This window comes from Alnus glutinosa, chromosome 1 (assembly GCF_958979055.1).
Source record: "Alnus glutinosa chromosome 1, dhAlnGlut1.1, whole genome shotgun sequence".
Taxonomy (NCBI): domain Eukaryota; kingdom Viridiplantae; phylum Streptophyta; class Magnoliopsida; order Fagales; family Betulaceae; genus Alnus; species Alnus glutinosa.
Genome location: NC_084886.1, coordinates 23,621,097 through 23,642,043, shown reverse-complemented (window position 1 = coordinate 23,642,043; position 20,947 = coordinate 23,621,097). Strand labels below are relative to the sequence as shown.

General features: G+C 34.3%; 1 protein-coding gene across 1 annotated transcript; it reads left to right on the top strand.

Annotated features, from left to right (window-relative positions):
• The first annotated feature begins 14,899 nt into the window (after window positions 1-14,899).
• LOC133877509 (loganic acid O-methyltransferase-like) lies at window positions 14,900-20,403 on the top strand. The gene is made up of 3 exons (XM_062315850.1): window positions 14,900-15,086; window positions 18,385-19,044; window positions 19,912-20,403. Exons 1-3 carry the CDS (start codon window positions 14,904-14,906, stop codon window positions 20,248-20,250), a joined length of 1,182 nt encoding a protein of 393 aa, XP_062171834.1. The 5' UTR covers window positions 14,900-14,903; the 3' UTR covers window positions 20,251-20,403.
• The last annotated feature ends 544 nt before the right edge of the window (window positions 20,404-20,947 follow it).

The following is a 20,947-nucleotide window of genomic DNA, read 5'->3' as shown; positions in this document are numbered from 1 at the left end:
TTAGAGAGGGTGTTTAGGTAGAAGTTGTGAGATTTGCTAGCACTTTAAAAGTTTTTCTTTGTATGATTTGATCATTTGAAGTCTAGCTTAGGGAAGAGCCCTAAGCTTAATTGAAGACCCCTTCAGATAGGAGACCTAGTTAGGAGGCGTTCATGTATAGGTACGTGTCAGAGTTAAAAGTATGACTACTGCATCAGAGATATGTGAGTACGAGTGCTTTGTAACTAATTTTGTCTTCTAAATAGTGGATTTCTTGGGTTTGGCTGCCTCGGAGTGGTTTTTCTCTTAACTGAGGTTTCACTTCGTTAACAAAATATATGTCTTCTTTTATTTCTGCATTTAGATATTTTGTTACACACATTGCTCACACACACATTAAAATTAGGACTCTTTATTTTTTACTTGAAAACAAAACATAGTAAGGGTAAACGAGAAATGCTCAATAAGAAGATCTCCAAACATAAAATGGTTGATCATCATATCTAAATATATAGATATAAATTCATTTCTATTCAAATTGTTTTATACAACACACTCTTAGAGGAAATTTAATTCATTTAAACAATAGGTACAAAAAATCATTCTTAAACTTTCTCTTGTACAGCCCATGTACACAATTCCGCCCAGTGTACTGGGGCTACACGTAATCCCCAAGGATCCACCTGGCCATAAGATGAGTATTCTGGGCTACTTGATTAAGCAAGGTGCACTTTGAAAAATAAATATTTGACTTCTAAATATCATGTGTGTGTTTGTGTGCAATAAAATATATTAAATGCTGAAAATAAAAGAGACAAGAAATTTGTTGATGAAGTGAAAACTCTGTGGAGAGAAAAACCACTCTGGGGCAGCCAAACCCAGGAAATTCACTATCTAAAAACAAAGCAAGTTACAAAGCACTCGTACTTACAAAACCTATTGGAGTAGTCATACCTTTAACTATAACACGAAGCCCATCGTGAACGCTCCCCAACCAAGTCTCCTACTTGAATGGGGTCATTGATGGAATCCTTTACCTTAGGGTTGATCCCTAAGATAGACTTCACACGAACTGTTCACACACAGACAACAGCTAGAGAGCTAGCGGATCTTCAATTCTTTCTAAACACCCTCTCTAAGCGCTATGAAGTTCTATTTTGAATTCTTACAAATAACAAGCCTAGAGCCCTCTATTTATAGGCTTCAGAAAACCTAAGTCTAGACAAATTTGGACTCTAGCTCTGGAGCGTCTGGACAGAAGTTAGCCTCGTCCGGACGGTCTTCTGCGACCGCCTTTCCAAAATAGCGTGATTCTTTTCATAATAGGACCACGTCTGAATGGCTTGGCCGAATGTTTGGACGGTCTTCACTATCACTCTTTTCCGTATTCGTAAAGTAAACTTGAAATATTCTGGAACGCTGGGTAGCATCCGAACATGTTGCCATGCCGTCCAGACGTCTTGCAGAAACTTACCAAATAGTGTAGACTGAAATCCAACTCCGTGAAGGAGTTGGAGAAGCTTGACCTATAGTTTGGACGATGTTGCTCTGACGTTCAGACGTCTTCAACACTGAAGCTTCTAGACATTGAGGGGTGTCTGAACACCTTCAAAGGTCCGTCTGGACGGTTGCACAGGAACCGGTTGATCTGACTTTGGAATTTGCATGGAATCTTCATAGACATCTTCTAGAAACATGAGATCAGTCACATGGCTTAAAATAAACATTGTCCATATAACATGAAGTCTCTAAAAAGAACTAATCATCCTGTTTAAAATGCAACCATTACATAAAGTGTTTTTGTCAACCAAAATGTTGCCAATAGAAAACTAACAAACTTCCCATTTGGCCATTCTGGGACAAAAAACACTTGACCGGTTTGTTATTACATTCCTGGTCCAAAAACAAAAAATACTCCCCCTTTTTGTCTCAAAAGGACAAAGGGTAAACATAGTATTTAAACAATACACAAAGTCTCAGAAAAGGTAAATTGTTCTCAAAACAACAATAATAAAAAACACATAAAAAGAGTAATAAAAACTCTCAATCCTCATCATCATCATCAGGCTTTGGGTGATGATACTTTAGGCACTCCCGTATGTCGACTTGACTCTACTCGACACGCTCTCCTATAAGATTAACTTCCCGCTGGAGAGCTCCCATGGAAGACATAAGCTGAGCAAAAGTAGCTTCAATGTTGAAGGAAGGAGGCACAACCTGTGATGATGATGCAATAGCTGAGGTGTTAACTTAAACTGGTGGAGGCTGAAGAACTTCGCCTTGACCCTCATGCCGCAACTGAGCATTGGATTTCATGAGAGTATGTTTTCCAAGAGGATTTGGAATCCTCGATCTAGGCTCAGGATCTGAAATATTAGTCACAAACTGAAGACAGATTTGAGTGATCAAACACCCAAAGGATACACTAGTGTTCATCTCATCACGAACCTCGAGCATAGTGTGCAAAATGTGCCTGCACAGACAAAAAGGTGTCCTTATCACAATAGCATAAAGAAGGGTGGCCTTTTTTAGAGTAACCTCACTCTGATTGCTTGAGGCCAGAAATTGGTCACAACTACCTTTGCCAAAAATCGGTGCATGGGAGCAAAGGCACCAATTCTAATCTGAGAGTGAGACTTCTCCTCCCCCTGTGGTCTAGTACCAAGTAAATCCTGGAGATAGTCCATGCTAGGAGGCTCAACTACTGCATGGAATGGAACTCCTGGAACGGGTAGAATTGGGACTCCGATCACACTACTGATAAGTTGTGGATCAATCTAAATGATGTGCCCTCTGACTGTAGTCTGCATCACCAAGCCTCTGTCAGTATCTTGAAGGACAATCATATGGCCATAAAATTCCCGCACTAGTCTGGGAAAACAAGGCAGGCACAATTGTAGAGATACTCCCACTTATTCTCCAGAAGCACCTGGCCGATAGGGAGTAGGACTGGATCCCTCTGATCGACACAGAGAAGATTTTGCTCTGATAGGACTTGCGACTTTTCCATGGGAAGATGCTTGTCAGTTACAGATTCTTCAACTCTTTGCCTGACTCGGGGTGGAGAGTTGTTTGAAGACATTTTTCCTAAACTAAAAACCAAAAATATTCCAAAAACAAATCAATGATTTAGTCACTGATTGTTTCTTTAGGGACAAGTTTAAGAACAAATTTATAGCACAATAAGCAGTGGATCTTTTTAAATATTCATATTTATTGATTTTTGAATGCTTTTTATCACTTGGTGCTGCAACCTAGAAAGAATGCCAAAATTTATAGGTTATAGGTTCAACTAGCGAGTTGGTGAATTTGATCATTTATCAACAAAAAAAAAAAAAAATCTCTCATAAGAATCTTCAAGGGCAAAAAGTCAGAGAGAAAAAAATGTACCTTAGGGGAGTTTTGGATAGTGCACAAAGATCATCGCATGAGAAGAGTAACTATCTAGTATTAAGATGCACATGAAAACTTAGCAGATATCAGACAGAAGCTCTCAATCATATACAAGCATAGGCAATCAATGCACAATGAACTGAGATATCAGGCAAAAACACATGCAATATCTGAAAAACTTTTAAAAGAAAAAAAAAAAAATTCTGCATATTCTCCCTTAATTTTTTTTTTTTTTTTTTTTTTTAATGAAAACACAATAAAAACATGCTTCAAAGGAAAAGAACCAAAACAAATCCTAGCATGTGTGGCAACATCAAACCTGTCCTCAAGGAGAAATGATCAAAATTACCAATACAGAAAAGCTGCCGCTCGACATGCTTTTTCTATCATCCCCAAATAGTACTTGCAAAATTTTCTCAAGAACAACAAGAAAAATAAGGGGAAAAATAATAATGGTTCCTAGATTGCAAAGCAAGTGGAAATATGCTAGAAAAAAATGCAATGCAATCAAACCTAATGCTCTAGGATTAGGAACCAAATCCTAGGCATGTGTACCTTCACCATCTAGGTGAGTCCATTCCCCTTCAAGGGGTGAATGTCTTCATTCTTTCTGACCTATGCCTATGTTCCACGTGGTGGTTGTTGACAGGACTTCATCTGGTGATCCATCCACCGTATCATACTATACATCCATATTGGTAGCTCCCTATAGAATTGATCATCCTCAAGCTTCTGCGGCTTATTCATGTAGTTCCTTGATTTGTTTTTCTTGGGTTTGCCATTTTGATTGGTAGGAACAAATCGATGATGATGCCGCTGATGCTGAGGAGCTTAATGTCGTGGGGCCTGATGCAGTGGAGCTTGATATTGAGGAGCCTGATGCCGGGCCAGAGGTCTAGTGCCGAATGCAGCTTGTCCTGGCAACTCTTTCTTGACATTTGATCTCTGAGCTTTGAGATGGGAGCACTGAGGTTGGATGTGGCCACTTAACCCGTAATGGAGGCCTTTTAATGATAGGAGGATTTTGAGTAGCCTTAACACTAATTGGAACATCACCTTCAATTACTTCATTTCCTTTATCCAGGCTGACACATGGAGGCTCGGGGACTGTGGGCTTGACAAATACATTCTTAGAAGTAAAGGGGATATTAGAGTCCGTTCTTGTTTGTTGGGCTTTTCTGGATTGACAACATATGTGTTAACTTCTCATCAGTGACCCTTTCCAACTGTAGTTGTGTCTCTCGAAGCTTTTCCTTTAGATCCTGTATCTTGAGCAGCAAAGAACTTTTCTCAGTCTGTAAACTGTTTAGCTCATGGATGTGTTGCTTGCGAGTCTCCCTCAATTTTACGAACTCTACATAAAGGACTTTATAAGCCTCCTTGAGTTCTTCCTCATCTTCATCACTGTGCTTAGAGTAGTAGGATTGAGAATCCTCCTGGTCTTCATGTGACACCACAAATGCTAGAAATTGATCTTGAGTGGGAGTTTCTTCTTCTTCTGACTCATCACGGAGAGTTGCATTGTAGGCTTTCCCTGTATCCTGCTTGAGATTCCCACAGTCAGCCCGTATATGCCCATAGCCTGAGCATTCAAAAAATCAAGGGACTCTTGGGTCTTTCTTCTCAGCTTCTTCAGGCTCAGATTCTCTAGGGGCCTTCTTTAGTCTTTCAAAGAATTTCTTCTTGAATTTATCATTCTTCATTAATCTCCCGAAATTTTTGGTCAACATTGCCACAACATCTTCTTCATTATCAGAGTCTTCTTCAAATGAGACTCTAGCCTTTTTCTTGGATGCCTTGAGGCAATAGTCTTTACCTTCTTGACTGGAGGCAGGGAAAGCTCATATGTTTGAAGAGATCCCACTAACTCTTCAATCTTCATCTCTTCTAGATCCTTACTTTCTTCAGTGGTAGTCACCTTAATTCTGAAATGCTCAGGCAAAGATCTTAGAATTTTTTGAATGAGCTTTACATCGAAGACTGTCTTCCCGAGACTCACCATCGAGTTTCTCAGGTTGCTCATCTTAGTGTAAAACTCTCCGAATGTCTCATCTTCAAGCATCTTAATCTCTTCAAATCTAGAAATCAACATTTGGAGCATGACAGATTTAACAAGTTTTGTGCCCTCATACGTTGATTCTAAGATTTGCCATGCTGCTTGAATAGATTCACAGTTTGAAATTCTTGCGAATTCAGACAGTATAAGCGCTTGACATAGAGCATGGAGGGATTTATCATTGGTAAGTCGCGCGTTTTTGTGAGGAATTGACTCGACAGTTGTAGCCTCTGGCTTAGTCTAACCAGATTCTACAATCTGCCAAACATCATTGGATTTTAAAAAGAAATGCATATGAGCTTTCCAATATTAAAGAAGTCAAACAAATCACACTCAAGAAATTAATCTAAATAAACTGTACCAAGCTCTGATACTAATTGAAAATTAAATGAATTCTAATTTAACCGTGTGTGTGTGCAACGTGTAACAAAATAATGTAAATGGGAAATTTAAAGAACACAATTATTTTATTAACGAAGTAGAAACTCAATTAAGGAAAAAACCACTTCGGGCTAGCCAAACCCAAGAAATCGACTATCAGAAGACATAGCAAGTATATAGACAGTAACACTCACATACTCGATGCAGCGATCGTATCTAGCACTCTGACACGTAACCCAACGTGAATGCCTTCCAACCAAGTCTCTTACTTAAAGGGGTCTTTTATGGATTCCTTTACCTTAGGACTCCTATCTAAGATAGACTTCAATAACGAGCACAACAACAACACACAACGGCAACGGCTTGAGAGCTAGTGGATTTTTCACATATACTTTCTAAGCTGTGAAGAATTCAATACCGAATTCTGTAAATTGTACATGCCTAGAGGCCTCTATTTATAGGCTAAGAAGACCTAAATCGAGTCTATCTCTGATTTCTTTAGGCGGCGTCCGGACACAAGCTGAGGCCGTCCGGAAGGACAACTGTGCAATCGGCTTTCCATAACGTGCTTCGCGCAATACCATATCAAGACCGCATCTGGACGGTGTTGCCCTAGCGTCTGGATGGTTGCACTTCTACTGCACATAATTTCCATAATAAGGACTGGCGTCCGGACAGTGTTGCGTTGACATCCGGACGGTTGCAATTCTTCTCCACGTCTTGCCTAATCAAGGATAGCGTCCGGATGGTGTTGCTCTGTCGTCCAGATGGATGCAACTGTATTCCCATATCTATGTCTGAGAAGGAAATCCGATTTCTTGTCGAACACTGATGAGCGTCCGGACACGTTATTGCGACGTCCGGACGGATGCAACCTTGAACAGTTCGAAACTTCTGGACATTGATGGGCGTCCAGACGCATGACTGGGCCATCCGAAAAAATGTTTGGAATTTGACTTCTCTGACTTGAAATTTGCACAGAATCTTCTTTGAGCATCTTGAACCACTTTTCTGAAATGATGACTCTAAAATAAACGGCATCCCTGATTATGTGGCAACATTACATAATAGTGATTTTGTCAAACAGAATGCAGCCAATCACAAACTAACAATCTCCACCCCACACGTACCCTCAGATTTTCTCATTCATGTTACATCTCTTGAAACATCTTTGGGCAACGTGTAAGAAGGTTTTACTTCTCTGAACTTTCCATAATTAGAATTTTCCATAGTGGAAGAGCTTTCCTTGAATAAAACCTTCCCAACTTAGGAATTGTACAAAATTATAAACTTTCTTAAATTGGACCATCTTTCAGTTGGAACATTTATGAACGTAAAGCATTGTACCCATAAAAGATTGAGCTATATAAAATGACTTTTCGAGTTTAGCCAATCCTAGCAAGGTTCACTAACAAGTAGTGAAATTGATACTTCGTTATTTATAGGGCACTACAGATGTTGGTTTGGTCTATGATAGAGGTAGTGGTATTAGTTCTAATGTCATTGGGTACATCAATTCAAATTATGTTGGAGATCTGGATAAGAGAAGATCTTTGACAAGTTGTGTTTTCACTCTCTCGGGATGTGCAAATAGTTGGAAATTGACATTAACGTCAATAGTTGCTTTGTCCACCACTGAAGCAAAGTATATTGCAGTGGTAAAGGCTTTGAAAGAAGCAATTTGGTTTAAAGGTTTGGTCAGTGATATGAGTTTGTTGTAGGATGAGACTGTTGTGTTTTGTGATAGCCAGAGCGCAATACATTTGGCTAAAAATCAAATGTATAATGAGAGGACCAAGCACATTAATGTCAGATATCAACTCTTTTTTTTTTGGAAGGTTGTGACATAATGTGTTATCATATTGAAGAAAATTGTCATGACAGAAAACCCAGTAGATATGTTGATTAAACCAGTTCTAGTTTCCAAGTTCAAGAATTGCTTGAGCTTGATTGGTGTTCGTAGCTTGTGATTACCATTAGAGATGTTGGAAGAGACGTCATGAGGAGATTGCATTGAGGACTTGATGAAATTCAAGTCAAGGTGGAGATTTTTGTTGAGATGCCTTGATTTCCTCAATTCAAGTCACGTGGGCCCCGCAACATAATTTTTTTCCTTTATCGAATTAGTCTTTTAACCCAATTTGGAGTCCATTTTACTAACCGACTTTGCACTCCTTTTTTGAGTCGATTTTGGAGTATTTGTTTTGACCAACTTTGTGCTCTATAAAAGGAACATTGCTTCAACAATCAAAATAGCACATTGAGAGAAAAGAGAGCACCACTTCAGTGTGAGGGAGAATTGGTGAGATCTCTTATGCGATCTCACTTTGTTGTTTCTCACGTCTGTAATGCCAATTGGTGTAGAGAATTTAGAGAAGTATTTTCTCTATTGTCATTAATTCTCTTTCGTGTGACAGTGGGATTTGGGTGTATTGGGGCTTTGGGTTTTGAGTGGTTTTCTCCCAACTACTCTTTGTACTCAGTCTTTTGATCGTGAATTTTCTCCAAATCGTCTCCGCCTGTGGATGTAAGTTTGTTAAGTCGAACCACGTAAATCTTGGTGTCCAGTGTGATTGGTTTAATTTTAGGGTTAAATATATTTTAACCCCCCAAACTACCACCCTTTCTCCGGATGGCCCCTCAAACTACCAATGCTTAGATTCTGGCCCCCCAAACTACCACTTTCTGATTTTTTGGCCCCATCTGTCTATTTATGCCGTTAATTCTAACAGAAATTTGTCAAAAACCCGAAAATACCCCTCCCTTAACCGTGGGAATTTCAAAGTGTAAGAGGGGTATTTTCGGGTTTCTGTTTAAAATTGACGGCATAAATGGACGGATGGGGCCAAAAAATCAGAAAGTGGTAGTTTGGGGGGCCAAAATCTAAGCATTGGTAGTTTGGGAGGCCATCCGGAGAAAGGGTAGTAGTTTGAGGGGCTAAAATATATTTAACCCTTAATTTTATTATGCTTCTTTGGGATCCTAAATTTATTTTATCATAACAAGAGGTACGACATTGACAATACTCAACATCAATTTAAGAGTTCTTTTATAGTATAAAAAGGTTAACGACTGCTCTGTTGTTTTGTTTTTTTGTTTTTTCAAATGGCCAAGTCTACCAGCTCTTCTAACTCAGGCTCCAACTCTCACTCTAACACCCAGTCCACTCCTGTATTTTCTATCCCAAACATGAATCATTCTCCTTCCATCAAACTTACCAAAGACAATTACATGTCCTAGCAGTTTGAGATACTTGCTTATCTTCGAGGGGAAGATGTATATGGTTTTGTTGCTAGAAGAGTTCTTCCTCCAGCCCATCAGATTCCCAATCCAACTCCTGCTATTGGAGACTGTTACCTGAATGATTTTACAAACACGTAACAGAATAATTTGTTAGGTTTTGAGGGAACCTAGACCCTTTAGATTCGTTAAAGGGAACCTAAATCTTTTCAAACACAAGGTTTGAGATTAATTTTCTTCATACCTTTTCATTATTTCATCATCCTTAAATTGAAAATATTATAACTGGTGGAGGAGGAAATAAAAATAAATATGGTAATCAAATCAACCATCAATTTACAAATCAATTCTCTAAATGTTATCCTATAAGGGAAGTATCCTACCATATCATATATAAAAACATAAAGAAAATATCCTAACATATATATATATATATATATATATATATATATATATATATATACTCTAATATTAATATCTACTCCATGTAAAATCCCATTTTCATAACACTCATTTCCCCTTTGAAATCGACATTGTCCTCAAGGTCTTAAAAATCTTGTTCTTGAAATATTCTTACTCTTAAAAATCTGCAGATTAATCACTCTTAACAACTATAAAAAACAATAAATAATAAAATATTATTATGATCAAGCCTTTGCTCTCACATGACCCTTTTTTATGATAAGCCTTTTCTTTTCCTCAACATATTTCCAATTTCACTGAAATCTTGAACCCATCTTCTCCTTCCTTCCAGACTTGGGCTTAAACGTTGGTCATTCTTGTATGTTTCAGCCAGCGTCTTGAGTATGCAATCCACATTGTTTGCAACGATTGATTGTTTCTCTCCTCTAACAAACACACTACTGCTGGGTTCCCCTTGAACTTTGTGTCACTGAAGACGTTTGAGTGAGTGAGGGGTACAGGGTCTAAGCGTTTCAAACGCTTTCAAGGTTGCTGTTGTGAATTTTAATTAACTCGCAAATGCACAAATCGTTTGCAGTTAATGGATTGCAAGTGTGAGGTCAATCCCACAGAGAATTGTGTTTTTGAAAACAAAATTTATGTCTAGACTAATTAAATCTTAACCTAGTTCCAAAAAATGTTTGATTTTGGTGAATAAAAGAAAACATAAATAAAATAAAATAAAACAAAACAAAATATATTAAGGTTTTGGAATCCATACTCATCGAATCATAACAACATATTCCATGTTCATCAATATTAATCCGAAATTCTCACAATTAAAATCATAGGTGTGTTTTACTATGCTTCAAATATTTAATCAAAATCATCTGATGTATCCATTCTTTACACAAATCACAAAAGAAATCCAATTTAACTCAAATCATCAAGTGTATCCATAAATCACAACAAGATATCAAATTTAAATCAAAACATCAATTGTATCCATAGAATAAATCACAAGGGATATCCAATTGTTTTATAAATAAAACTAAGCAATTAATTATGTGAAATTATCTCAAATCATCAAATGTTTATCCTTGAATCACAAAAGATATCTAAGAATTATTTCACACATTGGAAAGAAGTAAAACATTGAAAAATTTAAACCAAATAAAATCGGATAATAGTTCTTCATTAATGAGGCTTCATCCTCAACCTTAGTTGAAAAATTAGTTACACATGATTATGAAAATAAAACCTACACCTAAAGAAAAACTAAACTAAAAGGGAGAAAATATGTGAAATTTGTTTATGGTCTCCTACTCCTTTTCCTTGAAGCTTAGCAATCTCTTTATATGGAGCAAACAAACCCTAAAATTCCTAGAGATCCTATTAAAATCGTACTTCAATCTCCTACTCAAATTAGGAAGCAATCCTAGTATAAATCGGAATAGTATTCGTTCAGATTTACTGTCTTGTATTGAGGGACACTTTTTGCATAGTAGATATCCGAATTAGGAAAATATTATTTCACAATGATTTGTATTCTTATGAGTTAGCTTTCCAACACCACTGGTTTCAGCTTAATCCGATACTTAAGCTGAAAGTTATGGTCAAAATACTATGACATGTGCAGAATCTAAAATTTAATCCAATCTGATTTTGACTCCAATTAGAGAAATTCCAATTTAATCATTTTCATTGATTTGGTTAAACATAACAACATCATCTAGGTCTTCAAAAAGTGTGATTTCTTCTAAACTTGGCATTTTTCATCTTAAAGCTGCCGTTTTCCTTTAATAACTTACAAAACACTAAAAAATACAGATCTAACACAAAATATTAGATTAAGACACAGTTAAAGAGTTAACTAATATAAATTAAGGGATTTAAATATGCAATATTTAGCACTCATCATTTATCGTTCTTTCTCCTTCGCAATAAGCTATAGTTTCCATTGTGGCTAGATCTCCTTCTTCGTTGGTGCTACTTAATTCCGCACTCGTTGTGAGCTATTCTTGGAACCCATGCAAAAAATGTCCCAACTTGCAATTTTTGGGTGAAAATATTTTTGGTTATGCATCTGATTTTGCCACACACAGCAACACAAAACCATACACTTCTTCGTAGGTTTTTTCTCCAACATGCTCCTTGGGTAGCTTCTTTATCAATAGTGCAACATTATTAAGGTACTGTGGTGGCGAGGCTGCAAAGTGTTAGTATTAATTAAAATCAATTCTCTAAAAGGTAATTATCCTATAAGGTAAGTATCCTGCCATCTCATATAAAAAAATGGGAAGTGTTACAAAAACACTCCTTACACACTCACCCTTTCACATGGGGTGGAACCCACACCACATGGGCCCTACCCCATGTTAGAGGGTGGGTGTGTAATGAGTTTTTTTTTTATCCTTTCCCTATAAAAACATAAAGAAAAATATCGATCCTAACATATTATGTACATTCTAATATTAATATCTACTTCGTATAAAATTCCATTTTCATAACAGAGACCCTACAACAATTGTTAACCCTGCTTTGCTGACATGGTATCAACAAAATCAACTGATTCTCAGTGTTCGCGATCATATCCACCTTGTCAGACTCTTTTGTTTCTTGTGTTGTTGGATGTGCTATATCCTATGATCTATGGTTTTTATTGGAGAAGATGTTTGCCTCCCAATTTTGGGTTCACATCATGCAAATTCATTAACAACTTGCTACATGGAAAAAAGGTAATTCTAAGATTACTGACTATTTTCAAAAGATAAAAACTCTCAGCGATACGTTGGCTGCAATAGGCCGGGTAGCCCCTCAATGATTTTGAAGCCTAATCCTTCCTGTTGGCTGGGCTTGTATCAAAGTATGAGTCTTTGGTCCCTTGATCGAGTTTAACCTCATTTTAATTAAAACAGTCGACGTGCAGGAAGATATTATAAGATTTTCTCCATCGTTAATTATAATTTCTTTACCTCTCTTAACTTTGACAGTATAAAATCTTTTACTATTTACCATATAAAATTTTGCCTGTCCAAAAAAGGTTTCATTTTGCACCGTTTTATGCACTTTCTAATAAAAAAATCGAACATTGTTAAATTAACTTCCAAACAAAGACTAAATTTCAATTTCTTTTATAGAAAACTCATTATGGTTAGGCCATCAAACTCATTATTGGTGGCTGATGTTAAATTGGTGGAAAAAGAGCAATATATATACGCTCCCACACTCTTCCAAAGACAATCCACAACTTCCAATCGAAAGGAACATTCAAAACAATACATGCCACTTGAGATAAGGGTACTGAATTAGCAAACATTTTAAAATGGGGTATCCAAATTTTCAAACGTCTCATTTAAGGGTATTCCGTTAGGATTTGCTGTTAAATCCTGTAAAAATTTCCAAAATATGCATGTGTTTATTTTTTGAAAAAAATTTATAAAAATTTTCAAAGATTCAAGCATGGGTATTTTTGCAAATTCCGTTAAATTCTGACCAACATCTAGATCCTAGCTTTTTTCTTCTTTTTTTTTTCCTAAAAAAAATAAGGGGTATTTTGGGAACTCCGTTAGGATTTAACAGCAAACCCTAACGGAGTATCCTTAAGTGAAACGTTTGGAAACTTGGATACTTCAGTTTAAGACTTTTGCTAGTACAGTACATTTATCTCAAAACAGCGTATAATTCAATACCCTTTTGTGAAGTACTTATCCCAAATATTAATCAATAATTCAAACACAAAACACTCTTAAAAATATACAAAAATAATTTTCACCCATCCTCGTATCACTAATTCAAATCGGGTTCTTGACACTTAATTAATTTGTACGATTATCCATTTTACAAATTAAATAGATATGGTATACTTATCTATCTAGGTACACGACGAAATACTCAATGCTTTATAAAATAGATATGGTATGCTTTATAAAGTATGTAAAAAAAAAAAGTTTTAATTTTCTCTTTTTTTTTTTTTTTTGATCATGCTATTTCTCTCTTATCATTCAACAATAAAAAGATTAAAATATTATTTGTTTGAAAGGCTCAAAAATCTAGCCTGAGTTAAAGGGTGGGAATAATCAAGATTCATATAAGATACAGTAAAAATAGAAACCAATCCCCCTTTTCATTTCTTTGTCTTTTTTATATTCTATTTCTTTCATTATAGAACCCATTTAAGTTATGCGTACGGTACATAGTTCATGATGCAGAATTCTTTTAGTTTATCATATTCTATTGCCTCTGTTTATCCTAAATAAATATTCTCAAATTTTGAGAATCGCAATGAATCCTAATTAATAGGAATGAATTCTTTTTTTCTTTTTCTTCTTTTTCCTTTTTTAATTTATATTAAATTGAATAAATATATGAACTAAATAAATAAACTAAATAAAATAACATATCATAACACATTTTCAAACCAAACACAAAAATTAACAAACAAAACAATATCTTTAATAAGAATTGTTATATATCTCGTTACTGACAAGAGAAATTAAAATACAAAATTAGCCAACACCACTCTTGTTGAAAAGTAAAATTGAGGGTGCGCAAAGTTCACATATCTCTTTTAAACTATCACTTAATTGACAACATCCCATCTAAATTATCAAAAAATTTCAATGTTCTCCCAATGGCAAAAATATTGTTCATAAAATAAATAAATAAAATACAAAACTAAAAAATAAAAAATAAAATAAGAAGAACATAAAAACTAAGGGTAGCCAAATTTAAAAATTAAAAGAAAAATTTATAATTATTTGTTTTTCTTTTTAAGAAATTAAAATATTTAGTTTTTTTTAAAAAAATAATAATAATTTCTTTTTTTCAAAAAAAAAAATAATTTCTTTTTTTTTTTTCAAAAAAATTAAAAATAAATTATAGAGGTATTTTTGTTTTATTGAAAAAAATTTAAGGTTATTTTTGTCTTTTTGCTGGTCTTGGGAGACATTGACAATTTTTTAGTAGTTTGTGAGACATTGTTTCAATTAAAAGTTTAGAGGTGACATTATTAATTGAATTGCAGTTTGACGTATGTCTTCAAGGGGTAGCTCAATTGACCTATATTTCATGAAACAGAGGTCTCTAGTTCGAATCCCTCATCTTCTTCTTGTATGGACATGTTAAAAAAAAAGAAAAAAAAAAGAAAAAAAAAAAAGAATTGTAGTTTGACGCTTTGAAGGAGCATGTAAGCTTTTTCCTAAAGTTAATATAATTAAACTTTCAGTCATACGACTAAGATGACGTTTATTCCAAATATATATATATATAAATAATGAAAAGACACAGAAATAAAAATATAAACCGGTACGGCCTAATCTGTTAACACATAGCTATGGTCGTTGGACCCATGTTTTTGGGAGATGGTATATTAAATATATTGCATGCGTCCTTTATGGTGGTACCACCACATATGCATGCATGTTCCCCTGGCCTTCTCCAGTTGTATAAAATGCCAACAAGTCCCCTCGAAACCTTCTTCCTATACACAAACAAAAACACACGAACTCAAATGGCAGAATCGGTGCCGGATTCACTCCACCTGAATGTCACCAAACTGCCGTCCGATTCTCTAGATCTCCCTGTGAATGGTGGTCATGGCAGTTACAGCTACTCCAAATATTCCTACTATCAGGTGTGTTTAACCCTAGCTACTTTTGTGTCTCCGATGAAGACACAAAAACTAGATGCATGATCTCTCTCTCTCTCTCTCTCTCTCTCTCTCTCTCTCTCTCTCTCTCTCTATATATATATATATATATATATATGACGACATTTTTTCAACCTGATCTTGAGTCAGATCAAAAAGAAAAAGAAGCCTATATATATATATCTTGCTCTTCTCTTTGGTATATATATGTACTGTCCAAATGGTATGCATGTTTGTTCATAATCCTAGTGATCTGTTTATTACAGGCTCGAAATTGGAAGTAATGAGATTTTCAGACGAATTTTCATGCAATCTCTCGTTGTTTTTCCTTTTAATTTTTTTTTAAAATTATTTTTTAAGTAATGATATGCTCATTTTTACTTAGTTATTGTGGTCTACGTACATGAAGACATCTGTACAAAGCTAAAAAAGCTCTTAAGATCAGGCCAAGTTCCATCCAAAGATCTCAGAGTCATGACTCTTGTGGCCGGGTGGTCAGGTCTCCTTCATGAGTGATCATTCAAATATCGCAATTTCAATTCGAGTGAAGAGAATCTAGCTTGGAAGAATGGAATACAGAATCTAGCTTAGCAGGCCTAAAGAATAAACACCCCTCTTATAAAGAATAAAAAGAATCTAATCACTAGCTCTTATATGGTCCTTCGAGATTTCGATATATGACTAATTTCCTGGAATCACACCCCTCTTCTTCTCTCCCCCTCTCTACTTCTAATTTTCAAAATTACAGGCTGTTTAGTCAACTCTCTCTCTCTTTTTCTCTCTCTTTTGCTATGGTAAAGTCACCAGATATATAGCATATAACATGCACTATATGCTAAGACCCTATCTAGAAGTCTTGGTTCTTTTTTACTTTATTATTATATATATTTGGATCTAACATCTACTCACTCTTTTTAGCACTTGAACAAAAGCTCAAAGGCCTAGTCTTCGATTTGCCTATAATTAATATTATGGCCGTTTGAACCAAAAAAAAAATTAAATTAAATTAAATTAAATTAAATTAAATTAAATTAAATTATTGATAATTTTTGGGTGAGAAAAATAAAATCAGACAAATATGTGTATAAAATAAAAAAGAAATATATTCAATTCAAAAGAATTGAAGTTTTCTCTAAAATGTTCTCCGCTAATTAATTTTACTTTTTCTTTGATTTTTCTTTATTTCTTGATGTATTTATTCTTTGAGGCAATCCCATACTTTTAGATTGTTTCCTTGATAACCTTATTTTGATTTGCTCAATTCCTTCTCTCTTCCCTTAAAAGAAGTACTAAGAGTAAAAAAGAAAAAAAAATATGATTATTGTATAACTCTTGAGACAACTCTTGTGCAATTCAAACAACTTTTTTTTCAAACTAATTATTGGATCTGTTTTCCTACACTTCTGTCCTAAATATTCAATAGTTGTTCTTAAAAAAAGTTATTAAAATTGTACAAAAGTTACGAAAGTTTTAAACGTATCATACCTCAAAAAGAAAATGGAAATAGCTTATATTTTGATTTTTGCCCAAAGTAGTGAATTACCATGACAAACTCAAGTTTGGATTTAGAAAGGATGTTATTATTAAACATGGGTTGAAATTAATTATCTCCACTCAAGAATTTGGTGGTCTCTAATATTAATTACTTTGAAAGTCCAACATTGAAATATACAGATGCACGTGTACGTACTGAGTTAAAGAAAAATCATGCAAGAATGTGACTGATCATTTGAATTCAATCAATATTGAGAAAAGAGGTTTTTTTAATGTTTTTTTTTTTTTTCACAAGATTTTACTTGTCAAAATAGTTAAAAATAATATTTTCTATTTTAGTTATCCATTTTTTTAAAGCACTCCCAACATCTTCACCATTTTAGCTATCTACTTTCAATATTTTATTTAAATATTCTTTTTAAAATATTTTTTTATTCTTTCTCTAACATTTATATTTCTGAATGTTTTTTTTTTTTTTTTTCCTAACAACCATATTTCTGAATATTTTTCTTATTGTAGTCATATGTTTTAATTTTTTTTTTTTCTAAAGATCATATTTTTGAATATTTATCTTATCCTAATATCATAGTCATATTTTTGAGTATTTGTCTTATGCTAAATGTGATATTTTAAAAAAATTGTATTTTCCTAACGGTCATATGCTATCAATATTAATGTTGAGAAGCAGAGTGTGAAAACTGAAGGTTTCCTTTGATCGAGTGTGAAAAAGAAATTAAAAAGAAAAAAAAAAAAAAGGAGAGATAAATTTTATTCTTTTTTATCCTTTTGGTGAGTGGACATTATTCACCAAATTTGGTGAGTAATATTCACTCATGAAATAAAAATCATCATTTTCCTGAGACTGTTGAGGAAGGTCTTTTTTGTGGTTTTTAGTAATTTGACTTTTTTTTTTTTTTAAGAAAAAAAAAAAAAAAACTATTTTGATGAGTCTATTAGAAATGCTCATTGATAAATCTTGAAACATCACTTCATATAATATCAGTTACAAGGAAGATAGGTAATCATTTTAAACAAAGGCTTAAAATTCGCGGCTGAAAAATCAATCTCTCAATAGAAAGAAGAAAAAAAAAATGTCTTAATTGCTGATATTCATATTTAATTATATGAACATCTAATATTTACATATGTTTATATGGACAAACTAAATTTTTTCAGAAGTACATCAGAAATATATATATATATATATATATATATAGATAAGAAGAAAGAGAAACGTTACCTTGACTAGTATTTTCCAAAACATGCAACGTCTAAAGTTGTAGATTTACGATAATTAAGTAAAATAATAGTTCTCATGCAAATTTATGAGCCTAGCTAGCCTTCAAAGCTTTTGCCACAGCTTAGATTTTCCCAATTATAAATTTCTCCTTCGGGATTTTAAGGTTTTTATTAATTTTTTTGGATTTAAGTTTGATTAATACAACGGACAAAGATTAATAAATTGTCATTTATGGGAGAAGTTTATGTATGCCTGCGTTTATTAAAGCTGCTTAACTGCTCATTCTCTCTCTCTCTCTCTGTGTCTCTCTTAAATACAAACACTAATTAAAAGCTAAACTCTCTAATTATAATGAATGAAAGAAATAAAATTATTATTATTCGAACACACACACACAGCATTAATTCTAATGGTACATAAATTAATTCTATTTCAAATGAATTAATATAAGAACATAATGCAACTTAAAAACAAAAAAGTCTTGAATTTTTCTGGTGAGTAAATGCTTGAAATTAAGACATAAAATAACTAATCTGAACTATTTTGCAGAGACTATCTGCAAGTGTTGAAAACACAAAAATTGATGAGGAAATTGCTGAGAAGCTTGACGTATTAAGCTTCTGTTCTACTACCAAAACAATTCGTTTGGCAGATTTGGGATGTGCAACCGGACCAAACACATTTTTTGCCATGCAAAATGTAATCAAAGCTATTATTCACAAGTATCAATCCCTATCCCCCACATCTCCATTGCCTGAATTCCAAGTGTTTTTCAACGACCAAGTCTCCAACGACTTCAACACACTCTTCGTCGCTCTCCCGCCGGAGAGAAAATACTTTGCAGCCGGCGTGGCGGGTTCTTTTCACAACCGGTTATTCCCAGAATCCTTTCTTCATTTCGTGCATAGCAGTTATTCTCTCCAGTGGCTCTCTGCGCTGCCTCAAGAGCTGAGTGACAAGAACTCTCCGGCGTGGAACAAGGGGAGAGTTCACTACACCAGTGCCCCTGACGAAGTCTTTCATGCATATTCAACTCAATTTGCAAAGGACATGGACAACTTTTTGAATGCTAGAGCAAAAGAGCTTGTGCCTGGAGGAATGATGGTGCTTATCTTGTCCGGAATTCCTAAAGGGATGCCTTACTCTCAGCTCCCCGCCGGTACGATGTATGACTTGCTTGCAACTATCCTCATGGATATGGCAGCAGAGGTAAGTTACTCATCTTACTCCTTTCCTGGAGAGCATGGTTTGGAATTTTCAAGAACATTTAAAGATTGTTATCCATGGAAAACAAGGAAGTTATTAATACTAATTCCCCAACAACTGAATTTTCGCCACTATTGCAATTGCCTCTTTAAATTTTAAGAACTTTTAAGGTAGTGTATCTATCTTTCAATTTTTTTCCTTTTCACCAATCTATTAGGATTTTTCGTTAAATCCTATCAAAAGTCCCAAAATACCACCATTTTTTTTTTTAAAAAAAAAAAAACAAAAATACTCACGCTTAAATCTTTGGATTATATATATATAAGAGTATTTTAGAAATTTTGATACCCCTCCATTAGGATTTGACGAAAAATCTTAATGGATGGGTGAAATTAAAAAATGAATATACTAAATTGAGAGTTTTTTAAGTTTATGGGAGTAATTGCACTTGTGATAGAAGTTCAGGAGACTACGTGAAGTTTTCCCTAACAAAAATTAACAAGACATAATAAAAATAAGGACTAAAAATATACATAAGCTTCCTGAACTACTAGTCATTTTCAAAGCAGCCCTACAAACTGACAATTTTACAATTTTATTGCAATTAAACCATTTTGTTAGGCATCCTCTTACTTGTTACTTACACTGACAAGGATATGCATGGATTAATATACTACAACCTAATTAAAGGTATATATATATATATATATATATATAATATTACAAACAATATCTTGAATGTTCTCGTCTCTGGTCATTTATAATTCTATAGATGCATGTAGACAATACAAAGAATACTGCATCATATTTTTGGGGTGCATGACACAATCTTCGTGATATATATATATATATATATATATATATATATAGGGCCTTATTAAGGAAGATCAAGTGGACTCCTTCAACTTGCCTTTTTATGCTGTTTCTCCGGAGGAGATGGCAGGGTTGATAGAGGGAAATGGAGGTTTTAGCATAGAGAGGATGGAGTTAACGAACCCGGCAACATGGTTGAAAGGCCCAGTTGACATACGAACATGGATTATGCACGTCAGGGCTGCCATGGAGGGAATGTTCATCAAACACTTTGGGAGGGAGATTATGGATGAAATGTTTGAACGATTGATAACAAAACTTGCAGACCATTCTGAGCAGCTCGAATCAAGATCCCAGGAAAGAGTTCAACTATTTGTTGTATTAAAGCGTATATGATGATGAGTACGAATGCAATTTCATATTATCTTAATTAGTACTCATCATTTCATGCTTATAATTTGTTTGATTATGACGCTTAATATGCTTATTTAATTTACTTCTTTGTGAGACCAGGTTTGTGACATGAATAAATTTGAGAAAATATTAGCATTTTCCTCTTTCGGGGGCTAGAGTTGTCAATTTTCAATTATTATTATTATTATTATCATTTGGTAAAACCTGGATTATTTCAAGTGTAATTTGTTTGAGCATTTTCTGTGGACCCAAACAGTAATGCTGTAAATCACCGCATAATCTCTCCCCATCTTCTAAAGTTTATGTGACGTGGTTCTCCTAATCAAAAAATTAAATCACATGCATCATATGTTATGAAAACTATGTCACATAAATTTTGTGAATGAAAAATAATGGGATGATGTATAACATTACTCTAGAGTCTAGACACAATAGGGATAGTGATGATGATCACGTGTCTATATAACAATGGACTTCTTTTTTTTCTATTCATATAACAAAGGACTTCATTTGTTTCATCATAGTAGTGTGGATTATTGTGTTTGGGTGAATAGATACATACTCTATATTTATAGTAGTGGAGTTAAGATTTTGGTTTATAGGAGACAAGATTAAAAAGATAGAGTTGAAAAAAAAAATAATTGATTAAAATATTAAAGAATATAACTTTTTGAGAAAA

Bases quoted from the DNA above. Each gene is read 5' to 3' on its own strand.
- LOC133877509 (XM_062315850.1), top strand. From the start codon at position 14,904: ATGCCAACAAGTCCCCTCGAAACCTTCTTCCTATACACAAACAAAAAC. The intron at 15,087-18,384 runs GTGTGTTTAACC...ACTATTTTGCAG, and splicing joins CCAAATATTCCTACTATCAG to AGACTATCTGCAAGTGTTGA. The intron at 19,045-19,911 runs GTAAGTTACTCA...ATATATATATAG, and splicing joins TCATGGATATGGCAGCAGAG to GGCCTTATTAAGGAAGATCA.